The sequence below is a fragment of the Rosa rugosa genome, chromosome 7 (genome assembly GCF_958449725.1).
Source record: "Rosa rugosa chromosome 7, drRosRugo1.1, whole genome shotgun sequence".
NCBI lineage: Eukaryota > Viridiplantae > Streptophyta > Magnoliopsida > Rosales > Rosaceae > Rosa > Rosa rugosa.
In genome coordinates this window covers 6,421,940-6,444,346 of record NC_084826.1, presented here as the reverse complement: position 1 = coordinate 6,444,346, position 22,407 = coordinate 6,421,940, and the positions used below count along the sequence as shown (strand labels likewise).

The 22,407-nt window shown below is 38.1% G+C and overlaps 3 protein-coding genes across 4 annotated transcripts; all 3 read left to right on the top strand.

Annotated features, from left to right (window-relative positions):
- The first annotated feature begins 2,450 nt into the window (after positions 1-2,450).
- LOC133723412 (probable L-cysteine desulfhydrase, chloroplastic) lies at positions 2,451-4,836 on the top strand. Its single transcript, XM_062150239.1, has 2 exons — positions 2,451-3,923; positions 4,539-4,836. The coding sequence occupies exon 1, from the start codon at positions 2,573-2,575 to the stop codon at positions 3,917-3,919; it is 1,347 nt and encodes a 448-aa protein (XP_062006223.1). The 5' UTR covers positions 2,451-2,572; the 3' UTR covers positions 3,920-3,923; positions 4,539-4,836.
- A 2,042-nt stretch (positions 4,837-6,878) lies between these two features.
- Positions 6,879-10,328, top strand: LOC133722369 (F-box/kelch-repeat protein At3g06240-like). 2 transcript variants are annotated; one of them, XM_062149258.1, is made up of 5 exons: positions 6,879-7,016; positions 7,218-8,513; positions 8,653-8,994; positions 9,267-9,315; positions 9,950-10,328. In XM_062149258.1, exons 2-5 carry the CDS (start codon positions 7,242-7,244, stop codon positions 10,153-10,155), a joined length of 1,869 nt encoding a protein of 622 aa, XP_062005242.1. In that variant the 5' UTR covers positions 6,879-7,016; positions 7,218-7,241; the 3' UTR covers positions 10,156-10,328. The 2 variants fall into 2 exon arrangements, with proteins under 2 accessions (XP_062005242.1, XP_062005241.1); XM_062149257.1 differs by having other exon boundaries at positions 6,901-7,016; positions 7,173-8,513.
- A 7,583-nt stretch (positions 10,329-17,911) lies between these two features.
- Positions 17,912-18,683, top strand: LOC133719959 (ribonuclease S-7-like). Its single transcript, XM_062146154.1, has 2 exons — positions 17,912-18,206; positions 18,303-18,683. Exons 1-2 carry the CDS (start codon positions 17,952-17,954, stop codon positions 18,612-18,614), a joined length of 567 nt encoding a protein of 188 aa, XP_062002138.1. The 5' UTR covers positions 17,912-17,951; the 3' UTR covers positions 18,615-18,683.
- Positions 18,684-22,407: the final 3,724 nt, after the last annotated feature.

The window sequence follows — 22,407 nt, the reverse complement described above, 5'->3', positions numbered from 1 at the left end:
TTTCAAGTTATTATTCTTCTGATTAGCACATGGTTTGTTTTTTCTTCTGTCATTTCAACCAACAATATTGCTTTGCTGGTTCCTAGGGCTCTCTGGTGAGGAGCTTGTGTTGCTGTGTCTGTAAACTGATCCACTGCTTTGCCGGTTCCCTTTTTAGTCTAGAATGTGCACCCCAAAACACAGAAATTTATGACCAGGGAAAGTAGCCTAAATTCACAGAGGTTATTCAGGTGTTCCAAGGAAGTTTTTTGTTTTGTTGTATAGGAGTGATTACATATGGAACATAGATTGCAAATGAGAAGAAGAGATGTTACTGTCTTGAACTACCACTTTACTAGTATGAGCATCCACCAGTAACTTGGAGATATCAATTCCTCATCCAATATTTCCTCTTTGGCTCGATAAGTGTTTGGAGATACCAAATTTGATCTTACCAGTACTATTAGACTTTTCGGACCTTGGACTTCAAAATCATGCTGTTTAGTGACTTCAAGTCCTTCATACATTACTCACATTAGAATTTCGACTCATAGTCTTCGATTTTCAGTGACAGAAGTGAACACATGAATCTCTCTTTCTGCCATTTTAACAGTTGCTAGCTGAAAAGTTGATTCTCTTCTGATTAAGCTATAAACCGTTACCCCAATTTTTTTTTTTTTCCGTTGCAACTGAAGGTGACAATAATGCTACATGTGGTGCATATCACTGTCATTAGTTCCACGATCCACAAGTAGATACCAGGTTCTGAAAGGGATTTAAGACCTAACCCCAAATGCGACTCGCCTCATTGCTTTGTCCCACTTGTGATTAGGATCCCACTAAAGACGATTCAGTGATATTATTCTGCAAATTACACTTCATGTTGGTTCTGGCAAATTGAAATTAGCATCGGAATCAGCTGCAAAAACCAAACATATATGGGGATGGAATAACTAAATCAAACCCCCCAAATCCTAAAATAAACACCAAATCAATGAGTTCTCTGGCTATGAATCTCTTATTGGTCTGTGAATGATCCAAACCATTCACTGAGGACTGAGATAAATTAGTTGATTTTCAACCTAATAATAGTCTTATACACCAAATGATGACAATTCTAATGAACTCTGGGGATATGCCTCTAATATCAAACCAACAAGGTAATGTACTTGAGCATATTAAATTTTGTGTTGAATTAGTGTCACTTTCCTCTCCATTGTTGAAGAGTTGGGGCTTGAAAAGTTTCTTAGACAATGAGACTTAGTCCTATATATGTAAGAACAAAAACAAACAGTTAAAAGTAACGACATGGATTGATTCCTATCAGATTCCACTCCCATAAAAGTTCCATCATCCACATCTCTACCTTTCTTAAAGAAGAGTGACTAAATGGAAAATGCCTGCTGCATTTGCAGTACAAAAGCAAGTTCTGATAAAAACGATTTTTTGGTCGATGTCACTGGTGTAGAAGTTCATTGTCGGATGGTGTATTACAAATTTGATTCTTTTGGTCCCGGATGCCAGTATCAATGAATTAGGATTCGTAGTTGCATATGCAAAGAGTCTTACTTAAATTGCAGAAGTCGCTAATGTTTATGCAACTTTTGAGATAGTTTGGGAAATTTGGTAGCAATGGCTAGATAATTGTAGTGATAAATATTAAAAACCAAACTAACAACACTCAAAACTAAACTCTTTTTTTTTTTTTTTTTTTTAATTTTCGTTTAAGGAAAGCAGTGTAACAGCTAACTCAGCGTTCTTACCCGAATTTATTAATAATCAAGAAAAAAGATACATAGCAAGGAGGGCTAGACCAAACCTTGCCAAGAAAATAAAAGTGCAAAGTACAGATGATAATTCCTAAGAAGTTGAGAGTACATAAGATCTTTGAGCTATGAAAAAACCGCTTCCAAAACAAACATAGTACTAAAAGACAAGAAAAAGAGACACTTCTTATCTTTTCTGTCTTTCCTCTCGAACAAGGCAACATCCCACTATGAAAAACGATAATCTGAAAAACTCAAATAGTCCGTTTGTACAAACCTGAACTCAAATTCAAGCAAATCAAAGTTCAAAAGTGATTCTAACCACTCGACCAAGAAAAATATTAAGGTGGGCGTTTGAGAACATTTTCATGCTTGTATCTTCATTTCAGAAACTGAATATGGTGAGAATGCGTTACGCGAAAAAAAAAAAACTAAAAATATGAAAAAATAAAAATGAGATCACGTGCAAGACACGTGGTTAGAACTTAGAAGCAAACAAAACAAACGGGAAATGGTCATCCGAGTCATGATAGTGACTTGTTTGGCGCCACCTGACTAGTTAATTCTGTTAATCGCACCCCACTTGTCATATCTCATTTCCCATTATCCCCAAAATTAATTAACACTAATTATCCCCTTAATCCCCAATTAAATAATCCAATTAATCCATTAACCTCACCCCAAAAACCCCCAAACCCAAACCCAATCACACTGAACACTCTCCTCTCTCTCTCTCTCTCTCTCAATTTGATGCTCTCTTCTTCTTCTTCTTCAATCTCATCACCCCCTTTCAAACCCTAACCCTAAAATCTTCTCCTCCCCCAGCAATGGCCTCCTCCCCCGACCACAACCACACCCGCACCCTGAACGGCGATTCCAACACCCACGCCTCCAAAAAGCCCAAACTCTCCTTCATCACCCCCTCCGAAATCGCCGCCGAATTCTCCCACCACGACCCCACCGTCGCCCGAATCAACAACGGCAGCTTCGGGTCCTGCCCCGACTCCGTCCTCCAGGCCCAGCGCCGCTGGCAGCTCAAGTACCTCTCCCAGCCCGATCACTTCTACTTCAACCACCTCCAAACCGGCATCCTCCACTCCCGCACCCTCATCAAGGACCTCATCAACGCCGACCACGTCGACGAGGTCTCCATCGTCGACAACGCCACCACCGCCGCCGCCATCGTCCTCCAGCAGGCCGCCTGGGGCTTCTCCGAGAGCAAATTCGAGCAGGGCGACGCCGTCGTCATGCTCCATTACGCCTACGGCGCCGTCAAGAAGTCGATCGAGGCCTACGTCACTCGCGCCGGCGGCCACGTCATTGAGGTACCCTTGCCGTTTCCTTTGAATTCCAACGATGAGATTGTGACCGAGTTTAAGAAAGCTTTGGAGAAGGGGAAGGCTAATGGTAGGAGGGTTAGGTTAGCTGTGATTGATCATATTACTTCAATGCCGTGTGTGGTTATACCTGTTAAGGAGTTGGTTAGGATTTGTAGGGAGGAGGGGGTTGATCAGGTTTTCGTCGATGCGGCTCACAGCATTGGGTGCACTGAGGTTGATATGAAGGAGATTGGGGCTGATTATTATACTAGTAATTTGCACAAGTGGTTCTTTTGCCCGCCGTCGATTGCGTTTTTGTATTGTAGGAAGTCGCCCAAGGGTGTGGAATTGCACCACCCGGTGGTTTCGCATGAGTATGGGAATGGATTGGCTATTGAAAGTGCTTGGATTGGGACTAGGGATTACAGCCCTCAGTTGGTTGTTCCGGCGGTTTTGGACTTTGTCAATAGGTTTGAAGGCGGAGTTGAGGGGATCAGGAAGAGAAATCATGAGACTGTTGTTGAGATGGGGCAGATGTTGGCCAAGGCTTGGGGAACACATCTTGGGTGCCCTCCAGAAATGTGTGCTAGCATGGTCATGATTGGTTTACCTGCTTGTTTGGGGATTTCAAGTGAGAAGGATACTCTAAAGTTGAGGGCGCATTTGAGGGAGAAGTTTGGTGTTGAAGTCCCTATATATTTCCGACCACCTAAGAATGGGGAGGTTGAGTCGTTAACTGGGTATTGCCGAATTTCTCATCAAGTCTACAACAAAGTTGATGATTATTACAAGTTTAGAGACGCAATTAATCAACTTGTTTCTGATGGGTTTACTTGTGCTCTACTTTCTAATTGATGAGGTATGCTTGGCTTTCATCCATTTAATTGATCTATAAGTTGGAAATACTATGGATTGCAATTTCTTTGAGTAGCAGTGGCTTTCCCACATGAAAGATCTGTTTTGTTTTGTGGTGTGTTTTTCAAATGAAGATTGAGTTCTGCCCATCTTTACGTATCCAGATTCAAATGCTAGTTAAATATAATGATGAGCCTAAGTTTCTGTACTACTGTCTCTGCAAGTTGTAGTATACCCAATTACTTGCTTTAGTAGTTATTATAGTTGTGTGGACTCTGGACTTGTGGCTGTGGTAGCAGGCATCCCCAACCCCTCTGTTTCAGGACAAAATCAATATAGTATAATTCTTATCAGCCCGAAAATCAGACTAATGATTAAAAATGCTCTTATGGAGAACTTCCTTCCCTAGATATGCCCAATGTTACAATATATGCTTGTGGTTATGATATGCAAGGAGGAGCCTTATTTCGATTATTGCAGGAATAAGCTTTACTTGGGTGAGGCTTGTTGAGTTGACAAGTGATTTGGAATTTAGCCGATGAGATTTATTCAGTTTCATGTGAATTTTTGTTAATTGTTTGTGAGTTGTTTTGACATGCAACTTTCTGTATGCCTGTAGTCTGATGAAGCAACTGAAGAACTTCTTCCGATGAATAACGTCCATGGTTATCTGCCTCTTCTGCATGCCTCAGTAGTTGCAATGGTTTCGGTACCATTTGTTTCCAAGAATAGTTGAAAACAAACTGCTAAGTGCATGTATCATCAAAGCAGAAACAATTTTCTTTTTGGTTTTTAGCGTTTAGACTTCCTGGAGATGTTAACTTGTCTGTTGAACACTGTCGGGCTTGTTGTGGTAAATGTTTAATGACTGTCATTGGCATGGTAATTTAACTTTAAAAAAAACTTACATTGAAATATGACTTACCTACCTTAGGCTGCACATTCAAGCTTTAGGGGGGTGTATTCATTTAAGAGTCTACAAGAATTTTTTGTATTTTAGAAGTCTATGGGTATTCAACTGAGATTTTAAACAGTCCTTTAAAATCTTGATGTATTCAATTAAGATTTAAAATTATCCATTTAAATCTGTTGATATTCAAAAGTATACGGATTTTTAAGGATTTCATTAAATGCTGGATTCTGGAGGATTTTATAGTACTTTTTATACATATCAAAACTCAAAAACAATCCAACCACTTCCTAAGAGATTTTGATGGATTCTTTCTCACTTAAAAAATGAAGCTCTTCACCCAAAAAAAAAAAAGCAGGTCTCAATAGGTGGCACTCATCAATTTTGTGTTAGACCTATTTTCCCACTATCTTCCTATGCCCTCATCTAATAATTTTTTATTTTATTTTTATCACTATAACTCTAAAAGCTTTAATCATTCTAGCTAATTAAGCTAACTTTCAATGGTATTATTAAGATGATACATACACACATGATTCTTTTGTAAATTATTATATCTAAATTATGTCATTAGTTTACTACTTTATTTTTTGTGTAACATTTTGGCTGGTTAATTTTCTCTTATTGTTCATATATCATTATACACAACATAAAGAATGGTAGATTGCCATACTTTCTTGTCATTAATATAGCATTATAGTTGGATCCATAGCTTAATTAAAGAAGAAGAAAAAAAAAATTAACCTACCAAAAACATCATAAGGATTTGTAAAATCTAAACAAATACTAGTAAATCAATCCATTGGAATCAATCAGAGTCCATATAGAATTTAAACAATCCGTGGGTTCGAGTCACCATGAGGGCAGGAGTGAATCTTTTACAAAAAAAAAAAAAATCCATGGCTTATAAAAATTCAAACAAAGTCTTTTAAAATCTGAATTGAATACACCCCCCTTAGTTGTGATCCACTTTAGCTGCAATTGCCTAGTTATGAATCATCTACCAAAGGATTCTTAAATGCCTATCTTCTTATTGATGCAATGCAATTGGGTTCCCACAGCATTTTCTGGGTGTCCAAATTTTTTTTTTTTTTTTTGGCAAAATGACAGCAGAAGCCTAGAAGAAAAGAAAAATTGATGGGCAATAAAGGTCTATTGGAGGGCAATAGACGTTTATTAGAGGGCAATATATGTTTTGAATTGATATAATTTCGTTTTTTTCTTTAATCAAAGTTTTATTTGTCTAATTTTAGGAAGATTAGTTCGCATTCTAACTACCAAAAGTTCTATTGGGGGGCAATAGAAGTCTATTAGGGGGCAATAGAGGTTTATTGCCTCTCTATTGGGAGGCAATAGACCTTTCCGGCGACCTATGAAATCTCCGACGACCTCTTTGGAAACCTCCGGCGAGGTTTTCAGAAAAGTCTTGTGGGCGGAGGCCGATGACCGGAATCCGACCACCAGTGACGGGAATTCGGCAAAGTTGGCCGGAATCCGGCTGCCGGTGACTAGAATCCAACGACCAGTAACGGGGCTCCGGGGAAGTCTCCTATGGTTTCTCTCTCTCTCTCTCTCTCCAAGTAACATATGGGTGAGGGTAAAATGGTATTAAAAAAAATAAAAAACAAAAAAATAAAAATTTATGGGGTATTAGGGAAGACTTCCTTAGAGTGTTTTAGATAAGGGGGAATTAAAAAAACTTAATGGGGTAAGTGAGAAAAAAATCTCTAAAGATAGGGTAAATGGATAAAAACCCAAACAAAAATTAAAAAAAAAGAATACTTGTAATTTTTTAATGATCATTGTGTGCTCTGAGTAGAGACTCAGACTCCCAGAATTATTCTTTAAACTTTTTTTTTTTAACGTTCTTTATACTAGTTATTGGGCTTTTTTCAAAGGGAGAGGGTCCCCAAAAAGCCCGTGCCAAACCTGTCCCTCCAATCCTCATCAAAAAAAAAAAAAAAAAAAAACTGTCCCTCCAATACTACACTGACACCTGTTCATTAAATTTACATCACTAACCCAACATCCCAATAAAACACCGTAGCGGCTGAGTCTCAACTCTCTCTGAATCCCTAAAACCATCTCTCCAGCTCTCCCTGCTGCATCTTGATTCATCTCTTCTGCAATTGAATCTCTTTCCCAACGTCCATTTGTTCTACAGCTCTACCCCTTACTAAGCATAAGGTAATTATGTATTATTCAACAATTTAATTTCGTTCAGTAAATTTTTTATATATGCGCACTTGTTTTTCGTTCAATTGTTCATTTAAAATTGAATCTGTGCGATAATTACTTATATATCAGAGATTAATTTTATTGCGTTGATCTGTTGAGAATAAGGTTACTGTCTGGTTGACTCGACTCTGGTCGTGTGCTATGTAATAGATTTGAAAGAGATAGCTGTCGGAAATGAGAGAGTTTAACGGTGAAGATGTAGTGGAGCAAATCCTATCAATTCTGCCACCCAAAACTCTGATGCGATTCAAGTGTGTGTCTCAAAGGTGGTATGCTCTGATCACTAGTCCCAGGTTCGTTGCCAAGCACATCTACAATTCCATGCACAACAATCTCTCCACTAGTGTTCTTATGAAACGTGAAGTCCATAAGGACACCAACACTGACGAGACTGAAGAGTTGTTCTCATTCCTTCATTTTCGAAATGATGTTGATGGCGTGCATGACGAGCATAGTGTTCTTTCTAGTATCCAGGAATTCCATATTCCGTTTCCTACCGGTGTAAAGACTCCGAACGACTCGCTTATAATTATAGGCCACTGTAACGGGGTCATTTGTCTAGCTCAAGCAGTATCTGGTGAGGTGATTTTATGTAACCCAGCAATTCATGAATATAAGCTTCTTCCACCCTCTCCACACCTTCCAGATTCCGATTGGCCATGTAGCCCCTTATTCCGGTTCAGAGATGGTTTAGGATTTGGACACGATCCGAACTTTAACGAATATAAAGTTATTAACATTGGATTTCCTGCTCCAGAATTATCTACACCTGATGGATTTAACATTTATAATCCTCCCAAAGCAGCTGTCTACACCCTTGGTACTGATTCTTGGAGAGAGATCAGGACTGATTCTTTAGAAACAGAAACTACTATTCTTTGGCCCGAACAATTCCAGATGCACTTCAAGGATATGTGTTTTTGGTGGGGACATGAGCAACATAAGGAATTGGATGTGTATGATTCCCGCAAGGAGGAATTCATTAGGGACGTTATCATTATGTTTGATACTGGGGATGAGCTGTTTCATGGTATAATCTTACCCGATGAATTTTATTATCCATTAAAGAATTATTTTGGTGGGCACCTTTTAGTGTGGAAGGACTCCGTTGCTCTTTTGGGAAGACAATTTCGTGAACTATCCTTTGGAATATGGGTGATGGATGAATTTGGTGGTCCTAATGGTGGTGCTTGGACAAAATACGTAAGTTTTGAGCTCCCTGTGGATCCGTTGATATTTTGGAAGAGCGAGGAGGTTCTTTTGAATGATTATAATGGGACTAAGTATAGCGGACTTATATTCTCTTATAATCTCGGTACCAAAAAGCTTAAAAATCTTCCCATTCAAAGCAAGAGGACTGACTCTACTGCTGTTGTGCATGTGAACAGCATAGTTTCAGTCTTGGGAGGCAACAAACTCAACAGCAAAGATAATTCTACACTCAATGTATAAGTTCTTATTGTTCCTTTTACCATCCCGATGCTTGATCAAATATGTATCAATATCGATGTTGATATTATGCTTACTTTTATGGTTCAAAACGGTAGAATTGCTTCAAATTATAGCTGTTCATGCTCTTTTACAGGCCGATTTTTCTGTATTCAAGTACTCTTCTCCACCAGTCAGTCATTATATGGTTGACAAGAAAACTTACTCATATTCGGTGTGGGCAATCCCATCAGATGATGTGTCTCTTAGGATTAAGAAAGTGATGAAGGGATTGCGGACCGAATTCGGCGGACCAGAGATCGATCCTCACATTGCCGTCGTGGGGTCCATTTGTATGAAGTATGAGGATATGCTCAACAAGTTTAGATCTCTCCAGTCTATTGTTATTTCTTCATACAAAGCTAAAGTTAATCAGGTCGTTACTAGGAGTTCCTATTTTCAATGTGTTTCCCTCCTCATTGATTCATCTTCCGAGGAGGTAATGTATTGTTGTCATTTTATTGTTTTGTTTTGTCTTGATTTGATTCATATCAATTTTCCACTTCTCTTTTGGTTGTTGGCTTCGGATAGATGTATGCTGATTAATGTAGTATCAAGCAAGTGAAATTTCTCTTGGAGAATTTATGCACCTTTCGTTTATGGCATCTCAGTTTTGCTTTTATCTATTAGTTGAGCCTAGTATTAAATTACTCTTCATATTTATTAAACTATTTATAGTAATTCACGTGTATCAAATTTTCTTTTTCTCAGTTATCGTTTGCAACTGGAGTCTGTGCTGCAGAATTTAATTTCTGGAACGGTAAGTTCTTTTCATTGTAGCTAGAGCTGGTTTGTTTATGAATTTGAGATGTTTTATCTGTTCAAACTGTAACTTTGAAATACTTAGCCATAAGCTATTTGAATCAATATTTTGTAAGTTTGGGTAGACATATAACTTTGTCCTGTGAGAGTGAGACAATTAATCTATTGATTAAAAATAATCTTCATGCTTTCTACGTACTTTTCAAGTCTGTTACATTATCCTTGAGAACTTCTGTATAGGAATTTTTGGCATACGCAATTATAACCAGCGGCTACAAGCACTTATGTTGGTTATTTGCTGTCAAGCAATTTAAAATCTTAGGACTATAACAAAAATGAGGATCATTCTGCTGTTGATCTTGGTCTCTTCAAAATGATCGACAGACTTATCACTTTCTTTAGATTGAAGTACAAATGCTGTTAATTTAGTAAGATCATATTCATATGCCCTGAAGTATGAATGAATCAATTAAAGGAACTCCTGTGTAATAGAAGATATCACAGAAGCCAATTCTTGGCCATGTTTGCCTTGCATTTAGAGAAAAAAGATTAGATATCAAATGTTGCTACTTTTTCTGCAGTTCAGCCTTTTGATTTACTGATGGAACAAAATTAATGTCTGTCGTCCACAGATGTTAGGCCACATTTGAGCCTCCTTTATGGGTACCTGACAGAAGAAGAGAGGAAAAAAGCTGAAGAAAAAGTTTGTATTCTGGATGAGAGCATCAGCAGCTTGAGCTTCTCTGTAACTCGACTTGCACTGTACAAAATTGACTACAAAGATATAAGTCTCAAATCATGGCAGAAGATTGCTGAATACCCCCTCCAATTTGAGTAGTTATAGCTCTTAAATCTTAATTCATGCTTATTATTGTAATCTAAGATTCTGTCTCAGTATTGTCTAGCATGATCAATATAAATGGGACTCTTCTTCAATTAGAATGAATATGACCTTAAGACCTTTTGAGTCCAATTAATGATTATGTGTAATCAGATTTTGGATTCTTATCACACCGATCGATTACGTCCCCGAGGATCATTAGTCCAATAAAAATCGTCTAGTCTTATTAATGCTGAGGAGTTCTGAGCAGGTTTGTAGGGAGGAGGGGGTTGATCAGGTTTTCGTCGATGTTTGGTGTTGAAGTCCCTATATATTTCCGACCACCCAAGAATGGGGAGATTGAGTCGGTAACTGGGTATTGTCGAATTTCTAATCAAGTCTACAACAAAGTTGATGTATGTTACAAGTTCAGATACGCAATTAATCAACTTGTTTCTGATGGGTTTACTTGCATGCTCTACTTTCTAATTGATGAGGTATGCTTGGCTTTCATCCATTTAATTGATCTATAAGTTGGAAATACTATGAATTGCAATTTCTTTCAGTAGCAGTGGCTTTCCCACATGAAAGATCTTTTTTGTTTTGTAGTATATATGTTTTTCAAATGAAGAATTGAGTTCTGCCCATCCTCACATATTGAGATTGAAATCCTAGTTAAATATGACGATGAGCCTGAGTTTCTGTACTACCGTCTCTGCAAGTTGTAGTATAGCGAATTACTTGCTTTAGTAGTAAATATGTCTAGACTTGTGGCTATGGTAGCAGGCATCCCCAACCCCTCTGTTTCAGGACAAAATCAATATAGTGTAATTCTTATCAGCATCGAAACGACACTAATTGATTAACAATGCTCGTATGGAGAACATCTAGGGAAGGAAATGCCCAATGTTACAATATATGCTTGTCGTATGGAGAATTTCCTTCCTTAGACATGCCCAATGTTACAATATATGCTTGCGGTTATGATATGCATGGAGGAAGCCTTATTTAGATTATTGCAGAAATAGGCTTTACTTGGGTGAGGCTTGTTGAGTTGACAAGTGATTTGGAATTTAGCCAATGAGATTTATTCAGTTTGATTTGAATTTTTTGTTGATTGTTTGTGAGTTGTTTTGACATGCAACTTTCTGTATGCCTATAGTCTGATGAAGCAACCGAAGAAGTTCTTCTGATGAATAACGTCCTTGGTTATCTGCCATTCTGCCTCTTCTGCATGCAACCTTGTTGTTGTAAATGTTTAATGACTCATTTGCATGGTTATATAACTTTAAAGACTTACATTGAAATATGACTTGCCTACTTTAGGCTGCACATTCAAGCATTAGTTGTGATCCTCTTTAGCTGCAATTGCTTTGTCATGAAGCATCTACCAAAGGATTCTTAGGTGCCTGTTTGCTTGTATTAAAGATTTGTACACCTTTATGCATGATATCAATGGGTGGGTTTTATCGGACTCTGAAATCTAGCTACTTAAATCTTTAGCGAGTCTTACTGTGAGATTTTTTTTTTTTTTTTTTTTTTTTTTGAGAAAATAGATAACTTCATTACTTATCCATGACCAGAAGGCACGTACATTAGATACTGTCTCATACCAAAAAAACTAAATGGCACAAGCTGCCAAGCAAAAGACAGGTGACCCTCACTATTAACACATATGCTCACTTATTGAGCCTAAACAATAAGAAATTAAGTCCTCACTACTAACCTCTCTTTGAAAAGTAAACCTAGTCACCTAGAGTCCTCAATTGGTGTACAACTAGAGTAAACAAGAGAATCAAGCAAACCATTAATCTTTCTCAAGTAATAATGTAATTTACCACACTTAATCACAAGAAGCTAATCCAAATTATATTGCATCTTTACTTCAAACTTGTCTTCCAATTACTAAATGCAAAGCCCTAAGGTGATTAGTCAAAGAACTTAAACATAAAGCATCAATTCAAATAGTGATTAAGCATTCATCATACAGAAACTATAAATCCATCAATAATTATCAAAATACAAAAACAATCATGCTAAGACATCATCCTAACCCTAGAAAAAGGTTTAGCAAAATATATTTAAATAAAACATAGGAAAGAATGGAAGGGGGAAGATGGGGAAGATGGATGAGTCGTCTCTGCTCCTTAGGCGTCTACATTGTGCTCCCGAGACTTCCTCTTATGTGAAATTCTTGCTCCCTTATATAGGGAATATTTCTGCTCATCTTTGGCTTCATGTTTCCTTGTAAAACTTGGGTTTAGATTCCTTTCTTAATTTGGAATGGGAAAACCTTGAAATATCTCTTGTAGAAGTAGGAATAAGTTCCACATTGAATCCTCATCTGAATTAACTTGCTTGAAACATTAGGATTGATGATCTTGTGCCACGAAACTTGAGTTCTCCATGAATGTTTGTAAATTCCCGAGCAAGTTTCCTGTCTGACCTATCTTCACTCAAATAATCATAACTTGCTCTAGAAGAATTGAAATCGAGATCCGTAAAATTATACAGAAAGTAGACATCCGTAGCTTTCCATGAATATAAGGCTCATTGTCTGATTCAATCTGGATGACTCCCAGTAATTCAGAGAATTTGGATGTTCTGCACAGGCAGATTCTGGTGACTCAGGATTGCAAAGCATGTTTCAATCATTTTCGCTCATATTGGCTTCTTTTCTTCTCTTTATGAGATAAACCTATAAAAACACTATATCAACATAAGTGACTTGAAATAAGGAGAACTAAGCATAAATACTAGATTACAAGGCATACAAATATAGGAAATTATGAGCACATTAGTTAGTATCTTTGTTTCCATACTGGATTTGTCAATGTCTAAATGGAATGTGATTCACAAGCAGCTGCTCCATCTTTTTCAAATCACTCAATTGGCCTCAGCAAAACCACGCACTCTAGAGGAAGCAACATTTTGGACATCCTCCATGACTAGCTATCAATAGGCTAACACTTTTTGAGGATATACATGCACCTGCTAATGGGCATCATCAACAACTATTTTTTACAAACTATTGCAGCAGCAATTCTAACTAAGTTAGCCTTAAACTATGACAACCGTACCTATTTTTTGAACACTGCACCACAACATCTATACTGATGGTGATGTTACTACTAGAACATGATCTACTTCATCTTTTGTTGTAAAACAAACTTAATCTTTTGTTAATATAATATCATGTCAACTATATTTTCTATACTTTTGAATTTAGTCCTTAAATAACATTGTGTTAGCTCCAAAATCCGCAGCAAAGCACGGGCACAATTTCTAGTTATTACGAAATGACGGTCATGCAAAAAGGAATGCGTAAGGTAAACGTGTTGGCCTTTCAATCAATATTTGTCAAGACTCAAGACATTATGATGGGGAGGATGGGCAATTGTGTTGACCTTTAGATGAGCAAGAGCGAAAGAAACTGCCGAGAAGGATTAAGGCCTTCCATTAGATCATCGAAGTGGGTGAGTGTTGCTAGCTGTGTACTTGCTTGAGTGTAGACGACACACACTACAGGAAAACTGATTACTCACGACGCAAGATTTACGGCGTGCATTAAATGTACACCGTGAATGAGTATCATTTACAACGTGCATATAAATACACGCCATAAATGATAATTTTTTGACACAATTTTACGACGTTAACTATATGTGCGCCATTAAACTTGAAATTTTGTGTTCTTTAACTGCGTTCCCTGTTGTATGCCGTGGTTGTTCGAACTTCGAAGAGCGCCCGGCCAAAAATTAAACTTCCTCTCCTCTCTTTTTAAAATAGAATTCTAGGTCAAACTCGTATCATCCTCTCTCTCTCTCCCTCCTCCTCCTCTCAGAGGCTCATTATCTCAAAATCTCCTTTTCAAATTCGATTTTGGGAGTCCGATGCCGGCGGTGCAGGAAGATTCGCCGGAGGCCCAGCGATATCCAGAAATTTGACGCCGTTACTGCGATGGTCCTCAGAGCCGAAGAACAAAGCCAGCTACAGCTCGTTGAACTCGAAGACATTGATGATGAAGACGACCTCTTCGAAGCGATCGATAAGTGTAAGCTTCGTGAACCTTCGGTTCCGTTCAATTTCCGTTACATACTTCGATTTTACGTTTCGATCATTTCGCACTGGTAATTGATTTCAATCAATTTTCAAATTCCTGATGGATTTTCTTAGTTTTTGTGGACCTCGCCGGAATTGAGTTTGTTTGCTCACAATTTTATGATTAGAAGTAAATTTCAAGCTAAAATTGCTTCAAAAGTGACTAAATCGGAGTTATAATGGAGCGATGAGATTTGTGTGGTTGATTGAGATAATTTTGATGAAGAGTTTCTTTTACATTGCGTATGTTGTACTTCTATTTTGTTTCAATAAGTGCCTGAACATGATATGGCTAATAGCTGCAATGTTGGGGTGATCCTGGAACAACTGAAAATAAATTGATTTTTTTTTTTTTAAATTTTGCAAAAGACATTTACGGCGTGCAATGCGCGTCATAAATGAAACTTTAAGGCGTGCTTCTGAGCACATTTACGGCGTGCATAGAAAATCTACGGCGTGCTTATGAGCACATTTACGGCGTGCAAAAGACAATTACGGCGTGCTTATGAGCAATTTACGGCGTGCTTTTGAGTACATTTACGGCGTGCAAAATGCACGCCGTAAAAGTGAAAATTTGAGTTTAATTTTATGATGCTGTCTATAAGAGCGTCTCTTCGCGCGCCGTAAAATGTCATTTACGGCGTTTTTTGCGCGCCGTAAATGACCTATTTTCCTGTAGTGACATAAGGGCCTCGTATGGTTCGGAGCCTGGAAATATATATATTTTTGGCGAGGGCATCTTCCAAATGTCTTACAATTAATCATATTTTCAAAAGAAATATGAAAGATTTGCTATGTCTTGATGAGCTTAGGGTTTGACCCATTTTATGTTGAAATGCCTTGTTATAGCACATACTTATTCATGAAATCTCATTTCTTTTATTTTGAGAACTTCTCTGTGGGCTAGCTAAGCAAAAACTTATTACCTCATATATAGGAACCAATTATCCGATCGTGACATACAAGTAATTTCTTGATCGAAATGCATGCATATGACCGGCATGATTCCTTGAAACAAAACAGTATCTTTATCCACTTTTACAAATTACCTGTAATTTTGGAATGCTAATTAACAGCAAGTACATTACACGTTTGAGAAGGAATCAACTGAAATGCTTTGAAGCTAATGACTCATATAAGGTGGATGATGACTCTAGGTTACTTTTAGGTGCCTATCATTAATTAATTTTCTACTGTCGGTTCACTCTTTCCTTCTTTTAGGTGGCCATGGTATATATGTATTGTCGGTTCATATCCAAATATGTTAGCAAATTTGCCTCTCAATACTGATTAGTTTCATCCAAATTTGCTTAATTGAAAATGAGACGGCTTGAATTCACCATTTGTAAGTGATCACACCCACCAAATATGCCCTTTTTGATTTTGTTACCATAATGACCCTTTTTGATTTTGTTACCATAATGAACAAATGATGAATTAATCCTTTTTCAGTTTCCTTATGCAGGTTTAATGTAACATGCGGAGAAACCGTTGAAAAGCAAGCAAAGCAAAAACGATCTATAGTAGCATTAATCCTTGAACCTTTCGTGTAGAATCCAGTTGATGATCGATAATATTATGTACGTTTTTTCATGATGACAATTTTATGATGCTTAATAAAGATGTTAACACAAAAATCTGCTGAAAATTGTCGCACAAAAATTTCATAAAAGCTAACATAATTGCTATTGTTCCATACCGTTTACGGAAGTAGTGGCTATGATGGATAAGTGATTATTACAGTTTTAGCTAGTAGCGTTTAGAGCTGATTACAGTAGGGTTTATAATTGCCATGTTAGAGCCTAAACACTGAGCTAAAATCAATTAATCTGGAACGGATTACAGTAGGGTTTATAATTGCTTCTTGATACAGATTAGTTTCATCTAAATATATGCGTAATTGAAAATGAGACGGCTTGCATTCACCATTTGTAAGTGGTTAATTACACCTACCAAGGATAGGCCCTTTTTTATTTTGTTACCAGAAAGAACAAATATGATGAATGGAGTACGTTGGAGAAACCCTAAGCTACAATGGATTAACCAAGTTGAAAAACAAGCAAGGCAAACAAGATCGAGAGTAGCATCAATCTTGAACCTCTGATGAATCTTATGTTTCTTCATGATGACAATTTTATGACTCTTTATATAAAGATGTCAACCCAAAAATCTGCTGAAATTGTCCCAAGAAAAAGTCACAAGGCTCACGATTGGACCATTTCATAATTTTCATTTTCGTAATCCTAACTGAAGTAGTTTAATGTCCCTAATTAATTAATCTTAGGGCCATTACTAGTGCATGCATATGCTCTGGCATGATCCCTTGAAACATTATATGCAAATGACTCATATGTGGTGATGACTCTTTGTCTAGGTTTGTTATCCAAGTAGCTACCAAATTTGCTTTTCGATACCTTAACCTACTATCAATTATATGAGTAATTATTCAATGGTCCTGAAATACGTACCTCATGGCATTACCATGTGGTGGTCTGGGCCACTCGAATTTGGTGAAGACATTGTAGAGGTGAAAAAAAAAAATTAAATTAAGAGAACCAATAAGAAATAAGTACTATTAGCATATATATGGTTTAACTGATATTTGTTTGCATACAGCAATGAAAGAGGAATAATTAATGTATATAGGTAAACACCTGTTAATTAAGATACTCAAATGATCATCGATCCTTAGTAAAGTCATTTTTTTTTCATCATATCAATAACTACTGTTTTATGAGTCGAACTCACGACCTTTCATTTATAAAAGCGAAATTTATGCCACTATACCAAATGGTACTGGACAGTAAAGTCATACTTGATAATTCCTATCATATAGTTGTTAAGGGACCTATCGGGTTCAGATTATGTCAATAGCTTTTAAAATTGTAATTAAGTTGTGTTAATGACCTAGGCCAAGTTATGAAGGATCCGGGCGTTATGCAGTTTACAGTTTCTTCATCATATATAGTACTTCTTCTCCCAGTATCAAATTGCTACCGTTCCGTACAGTTTACGATTAGTGGTAACTACTTGATCGATTAGTGATTAGTACAGTTTTAGCTAGTAGCGTTTAGAACTCATTGCAGTAGGGTTTATAATAGCCATGTTAAAGCCTAAAATCTGCTAAACTCTTAGCTACAATTAATTAATCACAATCAGCTAGTCTTATGCTTCTTCGTGATGACAATTTTATGACGATTCACGTAAAAATATCAACCCAAAAATCTGCTGAAAATTGTCAAAAGAAATGGTCATAATAAGCTAATTATCATATTTCTCAATTAATCATATTTGAAGTAGTTTGGGAACAGTAGTCTTAGGACCGATCTAATGGTTCGCAATACTCATGATGACAAGGATACCAATAGATCATTACTCTGACGATCATTTTGCTTGTCATTTGCACATTAAGAGAGTTGAGATTTGAGAATGATGATCAAGTGCAACACGTATCAATTAAGTTTCAAAATAGTATTGCCAATAGCAAGAAGGAACCCTAAAATGTAATTCATGCATGCATATGGAAATGACGTGTGAACAGAAAAAAGAAAAAAGGCGAGTTTCAGTTCGACATAGTAGATCAATTGATCGAAACCACAGTAGCTTGTGTTTCAGGGATCTATATATAGAGTTTCATGTTTGGTGATATGAACCATTAGAATTATATCTAGCTACAATATTATTCAAAAGAGTGATCATCATATACAGAAAAAATGAAAACACCAGCAGTCTGTCTTATTTTCTTGCTCTCTGTTATTCTGTTCAAGGGTTCCCGTGCAGAGCCATACGAATACCTACAGTTTGTCTTGCAATACGCTAGAGGTTACTGTGTTAACGTCAAGAAATGTATTCCACGGGCGAGCTTGCCGGCCAAATTCACGGTTCATGGAATTTGGCCCACGAATATTTCCAAGACGGTGATCGAGTGTACAGCTGCCGAGAAACTACACTCGTTCAACAGAACACTGGTATATATTATTTTTACTGAACATCTTTCTGGTTAGTGCATGTTTAACTCATGCTTAATTCTGTAACCCAGTTACTCGGCTTGTTTTGTTTTTCAGATAACACCGTCGCTGGAAACCGATCTTCTCCAATCTTGGCCCAGCGTCCGGACAGATAAAGATAATATGACTTTTTGGAAACACGAATATAATACACATGGGTCCTGTACTGCACCAGCTATCACTCAGACAGCGTATTTTGAGAGAGCTCACAAGTTCTGGAAGGAGTATGATCTCTATTCTGTTTTGGAACAAAAAAAATCAAGCCGGGGCCGTCTCGATGGTATTCACTGGCTGATTTTCAAGCAGCCGTCCAGTCCAAGATTGGTACCGACAAAATACCTCTCATCCTGTGCAAGGAGACCGCATTAACTCGTGGGAGCGGAACAACTGAATTAATTCTGAGGGAAATAGTTATCTGTTTCGATCACCAGGGGACAAATCTGGATTGCAAGAAGAAGATCACAACTGCAAACGATAACATATACTACGTTTAGCTAATTCTCCCTCTTTTCATCTCTTTTTCTACATGGTTTCGATGAATTTAGTTGTGTCTAGGGTTTGACACCCTAGCATTAAGATAATGTAATAAACTATACTTTTATGAATAAAAATACAATATATCTTACGTTAGGTATGTTAGCACAGTGAGTATGCCTACTGCTAGTAATGGTGATCGATGTGCCTAGTGCTTGTGATGTGCCTAATTCTAATGGCAGTAAGGTGCCTAGTATGGTGCCTAACATGCCTAGCGTACTTGGTAATGGTGTGCCTAGCAAGGCTAAAATGAGTCCAATATCAACGTGTGGTCGATCTAATCAGGACAACCCAGCAATAGCTCAGCAAGCCCATGCTTATTGCATGACTGAACCTCAAGCTGACCAGTTTGACTCAGTTGCATGCACGATTAATCCTGACCGCATCATGAAGGACACGTGGCGAGATCTGCATATGTTTGCTTAGCTGTAATTAATGATTTTCTGTTATCTTCTAGTATAAATAGCTATTTCTCTCTGCTTGTATTAGTTATAGAAAATTACTCACAAGTGTCATTTTAAAACTTAGATTAACCATACGGCCACTTAATTTTTATTGTACAAATAAGGCCACTTCCACCTTTAAATTATTTCATCTCTGACAATTATACCCTTCCACTTAACAAAACGTCAAAACCAATTGATTACGATATCAGTCCATTCTCTCCAAAAAAAAAAACAGATCCATCGTTCTCTCTTCGATCTCTCTCTCGCCAGTGATTCAACAGTTTCTCTCTCCGACGAGTTGGTTCACTTCTCGCTATGGCTATCGATCATACATGGCATTGCCAACGAATAGCCTCTCCGACGTCGGAACCTCTCCCTCATCGGTAACCGACAATTGCGCAGCGAAGCTCAGTGTTGACAAACGATTTCAATGGAGTGAAGCCTTGTTGCAGATTGGAGTGAAACGAGATGGCATCGTTTCCCCAACTCCTCCTCTTTCTCTCACGTTTTCTCTGATCTCTACGCCGATTCAAAGCAGATCTGACGGGACCATCACCATCGTTCGATCAATAAATGTCGCCGGCCAAAATTCACCATTGCAGGTCAGAATTCAAAATTCTCTATCTATTATGCATTTTGGAATTGGTTGAATTGTATCCAATTCTAGAATTATGAGCTCAGGTTGATGCTTGTACAACTTGTAATTTAGTCTGTGTTAGGTATTTGAGTTGCTTGCTGACTATGTTGTTAGGTATTTTAGGTGCTTGATGACTAAGTCTTTATGACTTATCTCTTTATTATAGTGCTGATTGCTTTCTGTTAAAATAAACCCTTGTGTGTAGGGTGTGTAGATTAGCATTTGAATTTGTCTTCCTCTATTGTGAACCACGTATAGTTCATGTAAACGTAGATGCTTTTGTGATCATTCCTGTTTTGTATTGGCTGTATAAAAGCCACAGTTGTGTTATTGAATAATGCAAGCTTGAGAACTCCCAGACATTGTGTTTTTCTATTAGAGTTTGAGGTTATTAACAGTGGTATCAGAGCTCCACCACGGGGCCTGATTTGAGTGAAAGAAATAGCAGATTTCTTAGAGAGTGAGAGAGAGCCAGACAAGTGTGAAAAGAGAGAATGGCTTCTAGTTCAGAGGGAGGCTTTGTGCAGCCTGCCATACCGAAATTTGATGGCCACTATGATCACTGGGCCATGTTGATGGAAAATTTCTTGAGGTCAAAGGAATATTGTCCATTGATCGAAGATGGAATCACTGCGGTGGAGAATGAGGCAGCATTAACAGAGGCACAAAGGAAGGCAATTGATGACCAAAAACTCAAGGATCTCAAAGTGAAGAACTATCTCTTCCAGTCCATTGATCGTACGATAATGGAGACAATTCTCAATCGAGACACTGCCAAGAATATTTGGGATTCCATGAAACAGAAATTTCAGGGATCAACCCGAGTTAAGCGTGCCCAATTACAAGCCTTGAGGAGAGACTTTGAAGTATTGCAGATGAAGGAAGGTGAGCATGTGAATGAATACTTCTCAAGAACCCTAGCAATTGCCAACAAAATGAAGGTGCATGGGGAAAAGATGGAGCAGGTGGTGATTGTCGAGAAGATTTTGAGGTCTATGACCTCAAAGTTTAATTATGTGGTATGTTCTGTCGAGGAATGTAACAATCTGGAGACCTTGACAATAGATGAGCTACAGAGTAGTCTCTTGGTGCACGAACAGAGGATGAATGGGCATGGGAAAGAAGAACAAGCTCTTAAAGTCAATCATGAAGAGAAGTTTGGCTTGAGAGGCAGAGGAAGAGGTGTGTTTCGAGGAAGAGGAAGAGGCAGGGGCCGGCAGCAGTTCAACAAGGAAATTGTAGAGTGTTACAAGTGCCACAAGTTAGGACACTTCCAATATGAGTGTCCTAGCTGGGAAAAGAATGTCCATTATGCTGAACTCGATGAAGATCAAGAGATGCTGCTTATGTCCTATGTTGAAATGAATAATTCCAAAAGAGAGGAGGTGTGGTTCCTCGACTCCGGCTGCAGCAACTATATGAGTGGTGACAAGCAGTGGTTTATCGAGCTCGACGAAAACTTCAGGCAAGTAGTGAAGCTTGGCAATGACACAAAGATGGCTGTCATGGGGAAAGGAAACATCAGAATACATGTTCATGGAACAACTCAAGTGATCACTGAGGTATTTTACATTCCTGAGCTCAAGAATAACTTGCTTAGTATTGGCCAGCTTCAAGAGAAAGATTTGGCTATTTTGATTCAATATGGTGTCTGCAAGATTTATCATCCTGTAAAAGGGTTGATTATGCAGACTAACATGTCTGCCAACAGAATGTTTGTGTTGCTTGACCAACTCATGCTCCAAGACCAGCTTGTTTCCAAATGACATCTGAGGACACAACTCACCTATGGCACCGGAAATTCGGGCATCTAAATCTGAAAGGTTTGAGAACCTTGTCATACAGGAAGTTGGTAAAGGGTTTGCCGCCTCTCAAAGACTCCTCCAAAGTGTGCACAGATTGTGTTATAGGCAAGCATCATCGAGACCCGGTTCCTAAGAAAAGCTTGTGGAGAGCTTCTCAACGTCTACAACTTGTGCACTCGGACATTTGTGGTCCGATTACTCCTGAGTCAAATAGCCACAAGAGGTACATAATCACTTTCATAGATGACTATAGTCGAAAAGTATGGACGTATTTCTTACATGCTAAGTCAGAAGCATTTACCACTTTTAAGAATTTCAAGAGCATGGTAGAAAAAGAAACAGGGAATTTCGTTTGTTGTCTTCGTACTGACCGAGGTGGGGAGTTCACCTCATCTGAGTTTAACAGATATTGCAGCTCAAATGGGATCAGTAGACAACTCACTGCAGCCTTCACCCCACAACAGAACGGGGTTGCAGAGAGGAAAAATCGAACCATTATGAACATGGTGCGATGTATGCTGACTGACAAGGAAATTCCCAAAGAATTCTGGCCGGAAGCTGTAAATTGGGCGGTGCATGTTCTTAATCGATGCCCCACTCTAGCAGTTAAAGATAAAACACCTGAAGAAGCGTGGAGTGGGCTCAAGCCTTCTGTGGGGCATTTCAAAGTGTTTGGTTGTATTGGACATGTTCACATACCGGATAACAAAAGGCAGAAACTCGACAACAAGAGCTTCAAG

Bases quoted from the DNA above. Each gene is read 5' to 3' on its own strand.
- LOC133723412 (XM_062150239.1), top strand. From the start codon at position 2,573: ATGGCCTCCTCCCCCGACCACAACCACACCCGCACCCTGAACGGCGAT.
- LOC133722369 (XM_062149258.1), top strand. From the start codon at position 7,242: ATGAGAGAGTTTAACGGTGAAGATGTAGTGGAGCAAATCCTATCAATT. The intron at 8,995-9,266 runs GTAATGTATTGT...TCTTTTTCTCAG, and splicing joins TTGATTCATCTTCCGAGGAG to TTATCGTTTGCAACTGGAGT. The intron at 9,316-9,949 runs GTAAGTTCTTTT...TGTCGTCCACAG, and splicing joins AGAATTTAATTTCTGGAACG to ATGTTAGGCCACATTTGAGC.
- LOC133719959 (XM_062146154.1), top strand. From the start codon at position 17,952: ATGAAAACACCAGCAGTCTGTCTTATTTTCTTGCTCTCTGTTATTCTG. The intron at 18,207-18,302 runs GTATATATTATT...TTTGTTTTTCAG, and splicing joins ACTCGTTCAACAGAACACTG to ATAACACCGTCGCTGGAAAC.